We start from the raw sequence: 12,076 nt of genomic DNA on the forward strand, positions 1-12,076 counted from the left end.
TATTCCATTTATTCCCTGCCATAGTTACCACCAAGGATGAGACAAAAGATGTTTGATTTTTTCTTCCTTTCTTTGTCCTTGGACTTAGCCACTGGCAGCTGCTGTATTGGCACCAGTTGTGTATAAGATTCCATAAAGCAGAAGGAATAATTTAGGTTTATCAAACTTCACACATTCCCCTTCATCCCTTCCAATTACAGCCCAAAACAGGCTCTTTGGCTGGGATTTTCAGGAAACAAGTACAAAATGTGACCAGTCTGACTTATTAGTGCAGGGGACTTCCTCTTCATGGGGGAATCCCTGGTAGAGAACATGCGGGTATTTTCCACTGTGTACAAGGCAGACAGTCTGCTTTAGACTGATTGTGATCCACTGGGTTCCTGAAATGTATTTGGTCACTCCTATTGAAGGGACTGAACTAGCCTGCTAATGGGGTTTGGTTTGCTGTGGAGGATGCAGAGCTTACTCCCTAGGCATGCATTAATCATGCATTAAACATAAGAGAACATTAGCCCACATTCTTCTGGAACCTTAACTTTATTAAAAGGGAACATGAGTGCCCACGACTTCTTTTTCAGTGTAAAGATGTAACTTTCCCAACAGAACCACAAGAGAGCCTCAGAATTTTACCCATCTTTAATCAGAAAAGCCAAGCTCTGATCCTGTGAATTAAGATGTTATGAAACCAACAAAAAATAATAGGAATGCGGAGGTGCTGAAGAGAGTGTGGAAATAACACCTAAAATACCCCAATTTTCTTTTCTAACCTATCTTCACTTTTCAACATTCTCTCCCACATATGGTGATGAATTAAGACAGGCAATGCAAGGGATTCTTCCAGTTACAGGTCAATGCATTACAATAGCTCTGGAAATAAAGATTTTTCCCTTCACTACCTGCAATATGAGATTTTTAAAGCAGCAGCTTAGTGTAGGATTCAGTTGTCAACAATTTCTGTGTAGAAACTATCACAGAATTATCCTGTGCAATTGTCTTGCACTTAGGCTCTAAGCAAGGCTCTAAACCAGCACATAGAAACAATCCTCTGTTCTGGACACTATGCAGTTAATTTATTCCCTACCTTAAACAAAAATACAGGCTTTCATTAAGGACACGGAAGCAAGTTATATTACCTCCCTCCTACCCACTCCTAATAAGTTTTATCTTTATTCTTTACAATCCTGGATAGCAAAGCAGCTGAGAGCCACCAGGATTTCTGATGCCACATGGTTATTGTCCCAGTTGTTTGTTCTGGTTCCAGCTGAATGATAGTGGGAGCTGTTCTGCTTCTCAGCAAAGGGGAGGAGGAGCTGCAAATTCTTCATTTTTTAGACTGGAATGAAAGAGACCTTAAAAGCTGTTTGCCACACAACTTACAACTCCTTTTGTATTTAATGGCCTGAAAATATTAGAGTGAATAAATGCTAACGATTTGGGGGTTTGCAGTATTGTAGAGCAAATAAAGAAGTCAGGCTAGCAGTAACTTGCCTCTATGTTCACACAATCATTTTACTTCAGAATGCCATGAAAATACTTTAAACAGACTTCTGTCAAAGCATTGTTTGAACAATAGGCTTACTTAGTGTTCAGGATTCAATCAATGTTTTCCTTGATATAGGATGTCATTTTTTAAGTGATGAGGACATACACAATTAACTGAAAACTCTAATTAAATTTCTGCTGCAGATATCTTCCTTGCGATACCATTTCATTCTACATGCTGATAGAAGAGAAACAAAAAGAAGAATCCTGATCTCTGAATCACTCAGATACTGCATTTTCAAACACAGCCGGCACTTCAGAGATCAGGGTACCTGCGAATTTCAGTTTACATTTGCCAACATACAGAGTGGGATTCATCCATGCGGCAACAAAAGCAAAATACGACTGTAGAAAAAAAAAAAAAATAAATGAGACGCAGTGTGAGAATAAACCATCTACAAATAGGAGAAAGAGAACTACCAAAGAGGAAAAAAATAGACAACAGGCTAGACCCTCTGAATGGTCCTTATAGCTTTGTGCCATCATAGTAGCTTAAGGAAAACCAGCTATGGGAGAAGAATCCTGGAACAGCATAAAGCTACTGCAGAAACTCCTCATTCTGTGCCCCTACCACAGCTCAGGATGGAGGAGCACACTGGGAAAGAGAGGGCCTGCTGCTGAGAGCTGCCTGCTGTCCACTATCCAAACAGCCCCACAGGGCCTAACTCCCAGCAGGGAAGCGATGCGGGGAACAACACAGGCTTTGATAGCTCCTGTGGAGCTGGAAAGTGGAATCAGGTAAAAAATGAATAAAGGCACCTTTGTCCCCATTCCTCCAAACTTCTGCTGATAATAGTTCAGATGGATGAAACAAACTGGCTCATTAGGACTTGGCTGGAAAAGATTGATGTAACAATCAGGCACATCATGGACAAATGAAAATTATCATCTCACTGTTTAATATAAAATAATAAAGTTTTGAAAGAGAGATACGCTATCACAAGAGAGATAGTTATGTCTTCACCTATACCACAATTGAGATGATTTCACATCTTTTCTCTACCTTAGAAAACCAAACCCTTTTTACCTGTTACACCTTGACAATAGTGTTCATTCAATGACTTTAACAGTGATATAAAAACATGTCCTTTTAAATGGGAATGAACAGTAGTGCATAAATAGAAATGCAGGAAAAAAAATCAAAGATGCATTTTCCTATTTCTTTTTTTGACATGGAACAATATTTCCCTGTTTTTTAAACTAAACAGAAATGGCTAAAACTCACTATAACTGAGTACAGCTCTCAGTATAGCTAAAAAAAGTTTAAAAACCTGAAAACTCTAAATAGATCTATTACTTCTTTAAATTAAACACTTCTAAATGGAAACTTTGCTCAGGTTTCTCCAACTTCATAGATTTTGACTGACATATCTGTCCTTATAACAGACACTCAAATCAAGAGCCCTTAACAAAAGTGTCCTTAACCATAATAGTTTTAAAGCATGACTGCCTGTGCCAGGTGAGATGAACTCCGGCATGTCTCCACAAGGAAGCTCCAAGTCTCTATGAGAGTAAAGAGCTCATGTTGCTTGCTTTAGATGTGTCTGGTGGTGTAAATAGTGTCAGCTTTTAGAAACCACACAAAACTAAGCATGGGGGGGGGGGGGGGAAGTGTAACTGTGTGCCTTAGCACTCCAGCATGGGTGAAATCTAACACTGAAGTGTTGCCACTCACTTCAAAAGGGCCAAGATTCAACCTATATAATCCAAATTTAGAAAAGTCTTCCAAAAGATTTTGAGCAATATTATGCCACCTTTAACATCTGAGGGCCAAACACGTTATTCTGAAAGGTCAAAAGGATAAAAATGGGAGCAGCTGACTACCCTGCCCTACTGTCTTTACACTGCATAGGTAGGGCTCATTCAAAACCTCTGCTTTTAGAACAGGGCACACCTCAGTGTGTTTTTTCTATTCATAAGGCAGTACAAACCTTCTGCCTAGTTTAGTTGTCCTTAAATTAAGCCCTACCATTTAGGGCTCCGGGCCAGAGGTTACACACCAAAAGAAAAAATCAGGGCCTGACTCGTGATGACTCAAACCTCTCACTCGGTGCTGAAACACTTCAGCGCTCCCTTGATTATTTTGGCATTGGGAAATTATGACCCAGATTCTGGGACACTGTATGGCCCCATCCTGCCCCTGTCTCAATTAGGCTATTCACTCAGCTTTTCTCTCTGTGCTTCCTGCAAATCCTAGCAGAAAAGATCTGTAATGAAGCAGCATGAACTGCCACCAAAGAGCGATGTCCTGAGATGGGCCGAGGAGTTAACACAGATCAATGTATGCCTCCTTTTAAGGCACCCTTAAGCCGTCAGAGCAACATTAAGGAAATATGGTTAGAAGAATCATTTAGAATTGAATTTTATCACTTCCTGGATGGTTTTCAGGAGGTCTGTTTTCAAATGACTGAAAGGAGAAAGCATGGTTTAAGTGATTTTAGAAAAGGGAACCATGATGTCAAAAGTGCAATACACTTTTCAGCACAATGAGCAGCATTACTTGCAGGAAGTTTGCATTTTTTGAAGGACTTTCACACCTCATAATAATGAAATAACTTCATTATTAGTTCTTCTGAGAAGTCAATGTATGCTTAGCAGATAGAAACCCACCTAGCTGATATCCTCCACCACAAGCAAGAAAATATCTTGTAAATGCACACGGAATAGGAAGAACTAGCTGACTGTGGTATTTTTAGGTTTAGGTGAAAATATCACTGGGATTATTTAGCAAAGAAATAGGAACAGGAAATAAACCAAGTAATTTAAAAACCATTTCTCAACAAAGAAAATTATTAATTTTATGTTCAGGGTAACTGCAAAAACCACTTACGTTATCCGGATATAGTACGAGAGCAGGTATCAATGATGTTTCTAATCCTTATATATTTCAGTAATGCTTCAAGTTCGCAACTTCTGTATGTTTGGTGGCACAGGCTCCACCTACACCTCAACCATAAGTCAGAAAAAATACAACACTTCACAGTTCAAGCAGGGAGAAACTTTTCCTCCTACATGTGGAATGGTGAGAACACATTTTTTTAATCTCCTTTAGTTACTAAAAGAGGGAAAACATTTTGACTTGGCATTACCCCTTTACCCTTGGCTGGTACATTTCCCTGTTTGAGGAAGAAAGGTTTGAGGTGATAGTTTACATAACATAGCTAAGCATATTATGTAAAGATTAAAGCAGCAGGGTCGGCACAGGGACAGAAGTGTCTCACTCGCCTAGCGCAGCCGGGGTTACCTGACAGCCAGTTCTGCTGGAGGTTTGTTTTGTTCCAGGTTAATATTCCTACTAAACAACTAATATTTAAGTGCGGCTCTGCCTTGGCCTCTCCCATTCCTGACTGCGATGCTTTCCACAGAGGCAACGTCTGCCTGCGTGGGAGGTGAGGTTCATTTACCTGGCCACAATCAGGCGACAGCGCCTATCTCCAGCCGGGATACTGCACGTCAGCGGGGCCGCCAGCGGCCGGGGCGGTTTGTGCCACCCAGCTGTGCTGATGCCACGCAGCGGTCGAAACTACCAGGGTAACACAAAGTGTGGCCACCAAGTGCCAAGGGCCTGGGCCCTCCCTGCAGGCCGGCCGAGGCACAGCGTGCCCTCGCACCGCCCCTCCCCAGGTACCGCGTCCCTCCCCGCCCGGGGCACCGGCCGCGTCCCCTCCGGCTGCTCCCTCCGGCTTCGCGGAGACAAAGACGCTGGGGACGTGCGGGCCGCCAGGACCGGGGAAGGGGCGGAGGAGGGGGCGACTGGCGAGGGGAACAAAGGAGCCGAAAAAGACGAGAAGCGCCAAGAAAGTTGATGCCGGCCTCCGCCGCCCCCTGCCCTGTCCCGGCCCGCCCCTTTCACCTCCCGGACTTTCGCGTGGGGGCCCACGGCAGCCCGGCGGCGGCAGGGGAAAAGGCCGGGTACCCTCACCTCCATCCCCCCCGAATCCCTGGCCGAAGGTCCCGGCCCGGCCCATCCCCTCCCACCTCCTCCTTCTTCCTCTGCCCCGCTGACCCCGCCCAGCCCCCGGTGCTTCCCTTTAACGCGCGCTCCCGCCGCCGCCTCTTGCCCCTCCCCCCTGCCCGGCGGCGCGCGGCCTCCGCCAGCCCCCGCGGACACGCGCCCGCCCGCGCCCCCATCCCGTCACTTCCCCCCCCCCGCTCCCCTGCCGAAGCCGCGCGCGCGCGCGCCCCCGCCCTCCCGCCCCTCCCTCGGCGGCCCGCGAGCGCCCGGGATAATTGGCTGGCGGGCGCGCGCGCGCGCGGAGGCGGCGGCGGCGGCAGCGGGGGTGCGCGCGCGCGGCAGCGGCTTCACTTCTCTCCGGGCAGCGGGGGCAGGAGCGGCGGCGGCGGTGGGAGAAGCGGCAGCGGCCGTCGCTGCTGCTCGGGAGAGACGGGAAAGGGGAGAGGAAGCCGAGAGCGAGGAGCGCGGGGCAGCGGGCTCATGACTCAGTGAGCGGCCACAGCTCCTTTCCAGCCCCGCGCCCGGCCGGAGTCGGGGCGACCGCGACGGATTGTCCCGCAGCCTGTGCCCGGCACCAGCGAGAGAGAGACCTGCGCTCGCCTGCAGGTAGCAGCGGCTTCCCACCCCCGTCTCTGCCGGGGTACACCTAGCTCTGCCCCGGCTGAGCTCCCCGTCTGCCTCCCCTCCCCCCGCCGGGCTCTTACCCCCATGTCGCTCTCCATCCCTCCCCCACGGCAGCACCCTCTCCCCCGCATTTATCTGCGACCCCCGGTCTCTACCTTTATCCTTCATCTTCCCTCCCCTCTCCGCATCCCCCTAGTGCTGCCTGGTACCCCCTTGCCCCCCTTGTCATCCTCGGCTGTGCCCTTTCATAGCAACGGTCCCGGCCGCCCCCCCGCCGCCCCCGGCCACCTCGGCATCTCTGGCGGCGCTCCCCGCTCCCCCAGGCTCCATCCAGCCTCCATTGCTCCTTAGCACCCCCACACCCTTTCAGCAACTCTTCCGTGTCCATTTGTCCTGCTCGCCCTGCTGCGGGCGGGAGCAGCGACCACCCCCGCTCCCCACCACCCCTTTGGCCCTGCTCCGCATGGTCCCCGCGGCACTCTCTGCGCCGCTGGGGGGCCGGGGTACCCCCTTCCCCCCACCACGATCGAGCCTCCTGGGATGCGCTATCCCCACATCCCCCGCTGCAGCGGTGGGCACCCCGGGCTGGAACCCCCCCCCCGGGAAAAGGCACTACCCCCCCCCCCTCCCGCGCCCCAAGGAGCCCCGCAGCCCAGCCCTCTCCCTTCTCGCATGTGCCCCCGACGTCTTCCTCTCGCAGTCTCCTCCTCCTCCTCCCCTCGGTTGTCTCCTACTTCTCACCCTAGCCCGGCCGCCGCCCGCCCGGCCGTGGGAGTGCGGGGGGTGCGTGGTTCTGGGGATGCTCGTGGCCCCCACCCGCTCCCGTACGGCGGGGGCTTCCCGACGGGAGAGTCGCGCCTGTGCCCACGCGCGGCCGTGGGAGTCCGGGGCTGTCCCGTCCCATCCTTCCGGGTGCCCTTCTCAGTGGCGGACACCCCGGACTCCTGCCTCCCGTCCCGCGATGTTGTGGTCTTTTTGCCCTTTATGGTTTCTAATGAAGATGAAGTAAGGCGGCTGCTGCCATTGCTGCTCGTGGTGGACCTGCAGAAATACTCAATTTATCTTGGCTTATAGGAAATTTCGAGCGCTTTAGAAAGACATCATCACTAGCTCTGCCGCCCTTGGGACTATCTGCACATTGCCAGGATCTTGCTGTCCCTGACTGGTGGATTTTTTGTTGTTGTTGTTTTGGTTTTTTTTTTAGTTTGAAGAGGAAAGGGAAGGTGCCCGTGGATATATTTGACAAAAGCAAAATATTTTGGATGCCCTTCACTTCGAATTGATAGTTGTAGTTACACTTGTAATCTGTCTCGGTGCTGATTCATCTCATGTTAAGCGAGAGACTTTTAAGTCCCCCTTCATTCCTTCCTCTGTCCCCTCTGCTCATTTTTCTCTGCACAGCAGCAGGGAGGTTATCAACCCTTGTGTGAATGTAGAATAGCCTGGCAGCCGGGAACCTGGACATCGTGTGTCTTCCCTCTTGCCCTGTGTGACAGTTGCAAACACACTTACGGCTCTTCAGATTCAAAGAGCATCTTGTATTTCTGTCTGTGTTGGTGCCAGCGAAATGTTTTCTTCACAGTGTCATCCTCTCAGTTGACTTTTTTCCCCCATTCTCTTACTTGTTCATATGTTTTGGTGTCTTTTTAGTTTGACCCCATTAGAAATGTCTAATTTCAGGCCCGTTAAAGCATGCTTTTAATGCAATTTTGAGCATCTCTTGAACAAAACTCCCTAAAGTTGCAGGTATTGTGAGGAGAGAGAATAGAAAGAATTGCCTGGATGTCAGAAGGGGGAACAGGGACAGAAGGAGAAAGGAAAAAAAAAACCACCCAAAACCCAAACCTCCCCCCCACCCCTGCCAGAAACTAGCCAGACATCAAATGACAGATTTAAACATTTTCCCCTTGTAAATGCTGGCATTACATGTTACAGTAATTATATGCTCTGGGCTACTGTTACAGTGTTTGTCTGCTGGATAGTAACCTGAACTTATGAAGTGAATACAGTTGTTTTTTGGATAATAGTAATATTTATAGCCAAGATTATTCATAGCAGATGTCCTATGCATATAAGCATTATTAAATATGCTTTTAACTTTCTGGCCTGCAGTGTTGAAGCCTATGTACACTGTGAAGAGAGATTTTTTCTGTTTAAAATTAGATGTATTAAGCAAAGGTCAGAAGTAAAATCTAGGGCAAATAAAGACCAACATAAGTGTTATAAAAAGAGATGAGGTTGTATTTTAACTTTATGTAGAAGCAAGGAAAATGGGTACTTAGTACCAAAATTGCATTATAGTTGCATATTTTTACTTGTCAGAATGTGATACTTTTATTGTTTATTACCTCTAAGTGTTCTGCTGCTTTACCTTGAAATCATACAATAGGATTTAAATATCTGAACATTAGCCTGTGTAAATTTATGGGCTATGTTAAATGTATTGTTGTAGCTGTACTATAGGAGAAATTGTTCTCTAAGAGTGGACAATTTTTATATTTTAATTTTAGGGCAGAAACTCTGCATCATTTCAGTTACCTTCCTGAGCAGGTTAAGTCTTGTATCGAAACATATATAAATACACAAAAATACTAATTTCTGTTATAAAATCAAAAATGTAGCTTAAGCTGATGGAGGGGAACTTTAGTCACATGTCTATCACTTGGTGTTGCTTGCTGTTTCTTTTAATGTCTAAACATTTTGAATGGCTGCCATACTTCCAGAATTCTTTTTCAGTATAGCTTCACAAGATAGACGAAAAAGACCTAATTCCTCCTGAAGTTAGTTGGATGTTTCAATAATGCCTGAAGAGATTATTTCTTCTGCTCCATAGTGTGTATTATTTGATAGAATTAGATCTTGGCAAGGATTTTTCAGTATAGGAGTAAATTTATTTCTATTCTGTAACAAGAACACTTAGGCCTTTTTAAAAAGCATCCTTTTCAACATAACCCTGTTGGCATTGATGTTAATTTACTTTTCCTTTGCTGTCTCTTTCCATAAATATGTACAGGAAGATGAACTTTGTTTAATCCATAGAACAAGCATGGTTGAATCTGAGCCTGAAATCTCATTATTCTCCCTTGAGCAAGTCTTAAAACACATAATAGTCAAGGTGAATAGGTTTGTTCTTAATTGTGATGATGTCTGTACATAGGTAAGAGGAAAAGCGAGTCGAAGTTCACAGCAATTTGAAACTCTTTGTGTATGAAAGAGCAAATTCTTCATTCAGACAGATTTGATCAGAAAACCACCCAGTTATATAGAGCAGATATATGGATTGAATGGGTGTAAGCAAGTAATGTTTGGGCCTGTGTGCTTTTTATTAAAAATCTCTAGAGAAGGATATGTAACATAGGTATATAAGGTACTGATTTGGGGTTAAAGGAAAGACCTGGGTTTCACTTTGGTTTTAATTTGGTTTTGGTTTTGTTGGTTTTGGTTTTTTTTTTTTTTTTGAATCAGTGTGTGCCACCAGATATGCTAATTCAGTAAGAGTTTTTCATGGACATCTGCCCTTCATTAGAACAGTTTGAGAGTTTGAGAAGTCATGACAGCTGTAACAGTGGGCTTGTAATTCCTCATCTGTCGGCATATTGTTATACTGTTTAAAATGAAGGAAGAAATTAAAATAGCTAACTAGTATCAGAAGTGTGCAAATAAAGCATTAACTTGACTTCTGAAATATGCTGAGATTTCTTGTTGCTCATGTTCTCTGACAAGTTTGTTGCCTCATGTTGCCTGAATGAAATGTCAGGAAAAAACTTTGTTATATCCTCTACCAATGGGCTCACCATTTTAGTAAATACAAACAGTCCTGTGTTAAAGCTTTTTAGTTCTGTGTTTCCATCAAGCATGCCAAGATGTGGATTTTGTAATGTGGAAACCCACATTGTACACTTGGAATGAGCCCGCAGATTTATTTCATATGGGATAACAGAGAGTCCTAAGATAGTAATAACTCTCAGTTTTTAGCTAGTTGTGGTAGATTTGAACTGGTGGCATAGTTGATGGGACAGCTAACTCATGGTATTGCTGAGTAGTTGAAAAACATAATTCATAGTGAAAGGTTTTACACTTTCAGGATTATGTTTCCCACTTAACTTCAGTAACTTCTGTTTTACATACATATATATATATGTGTTTGTGAAGAGTTTGGCAGGGGGATTGGTTTGTGTGTTTGTTTTGTGTTTTTTGTTTGTGGGTTGGTTGGGGTTTTTTAGGGGGTGGCAGTGGTATAGGGTTTAAAATTGCCAGCTCCTGAATTATTGTTAAGATGCTTGTGGCAAAACTCTTCAGTACGAGATTACTGAACTACTGTGATACAAGCACTATTTTGTTAGGACAAAGACATATATCCATGTGTCCTTCCCTTAAGCATGTAAGAAATACAATGAGGCAGTTGCTCCTCAAAAAACTAACTTCAATTGTTTGTCTTTGTTCAGTGCAGCATCTGCCATGTCTACAGAGGGGCAGAGAGTGGATGATAGTCCAAGCACTAGTGGAGGGAGCTCTGATGGAGATCAGCGTGAAGGTGTTCAGCAGGAACAAGAAAGGGAGCAAGTTCAACCCAAGAAAAAAGAGGGGAAAATATCAAGCAAAACAGCTGCTAAATTGTCAACTAGTGCTAAAAGGTACAGTGTTCTTCCTGGTTGTTTCTTCCTTTCAGCTGGCCATCAGATCCATGTATTGACTCAGTGTATTCATTTTCTGATTGTTTTATTATAACACTACTGTATCAGTGTAATAACCTTTTGAGACTGGTCACAATAATTAGACCTGTGTACTTTTCCCTTCCTTTGTCAGTTTGCTTCTTTCACATGGTTTTAATAGTTGCTTGCATGATAAAAGCTGACATTTTTTTATTGCTAATAAAACTCAGACAGTTTTGTAGCCTTATAAAATATATCTCTGTATATGTATGTATGACTGATGTTGAAACTTGTCAGTGTAACTTACAGTTAATTAGCCATAAACATTTCAGACAGTTCAGTAACTCAGCATGTTAGGACTACCGTAATACCTATTGCCATGAAGTACTGCCTTTTTTTTTTTTTCCAGATGGTCAGGTCAGAAATACTTGAGTGAACAACAAATGTATGCTGGTTTCATTACTTTAAACTGTGATCTGTTTTAATACCCATTATTTCCCTTCCCTTTCTCTGATTGAGATGAAAGGTTGGTTTGTAGAATAGCTGTTTAAATTATTCTATGCTATCGTGTCCATCTCCAGATAACGATTGTCTTGCTGGGACCAGACAGAAGGAATTTACAGCATAGTGTTGCTTCGCTAGTACATGTAAGGTTGTTAGTCTGGGCAAGTGGGATTATAGTGATTGAAGTTAAAAAGCACTCATAAAATAATCTGACAAGAGACCAATTCTGCAGACTGTCCTGATGCAGAATTCCCAGATCTCGTTTCTTTGCTAGTCCAAGGCAGTGTAAACTACAAGAGAAAACACTGGAGTTGTACCACTGTGGCGCTATGGTAAAGGAGAAGCATCAAGCCCCTGCTGCCATAATTTATAACATATGCATGTAGTCAGTCTGTATATAATACCATATAAACATGTGTGTACATCTAGTCAGGATTCAAGTCTTTGTTTTACCTTAATCTGTCCCTTACCAATTAAATAAATTTCTAAAATATCTTTAGATACATTAATAGGGATACTAAAGTATCTTTTGTCTTTTCAATGAGGTACTGTTATGTCATGCTTTTCTTCTGCTATAGATTCCTTTCTTATAGCTAGTTTTATTTTCAATTCCCTGGAGAAATACTTTCTGGACACACATTCCTACTGTGACACTATTAGGAGATTACCTGGATATCACTTACAGAATGGCCAGCAAAACTTGCCTGTGTTTCCTTTTATGAGAAGAAGGGAAAAAATCCCCACCCAACTTTCACTACAAATCATTATATTATTCATGTAGTTAATCCTCACAGCTGTT

At 44.6% G+C, this 12,076-nt stretch overlaps 1 protein-coding gene across 3 annotated transcripts in view; it reads left to right on the plus strand.

The window, feature by feature from the left end:
* The first annotated feature begins 5,063 nt into the window (after positions 1–5,063).
* Positions 5,064–12,076, plus strand: part of LOC128817111 (ubiquitin-conjugating enzyme E2 E2) — a 201,388-nt gene continuing 194,375 nt past the window's right edge. Inside the window, exons 1-3 of one of the 3 annotated variants that reach the window (XM_053995287.1) lie at positions 5,068–5,166; positions 5,863–6,103; positions 10,572–10,755. In XM_053995287.1, the coding sequence (XP_053851262.1) occupies positions 10,580–10,755 (176 nt within the window). In that variant the 5' untranslated portion in view covers positions 5,068–5,166; positions 5,863–6,103; positions 10,572–10,579. Of the gene's footprint in view, positions 5,167–5,862; positions 6,104–10,566; positions 10,756–12,076 lie in introns of those variants that run through there. The other 2 variants (XM_053995278.1, XM_053995298.1) reach the window with 2 other exon arrangements.

The sequence above is a fragment of the Vidua macroura genome, chromosome 1 (assembly GCF_024509145.1).
Source record: "Vidua macroura isolate BioBank_ID:100142 chromosome 1, ASM2450914v1, whole genome shotgun sequence".
NCBI classification, from domain to species: Eukaryota; Metazoa; Chordata; class Aves; order Passeriformes; family Viduidae; genus Vidua; species Vidua macroura.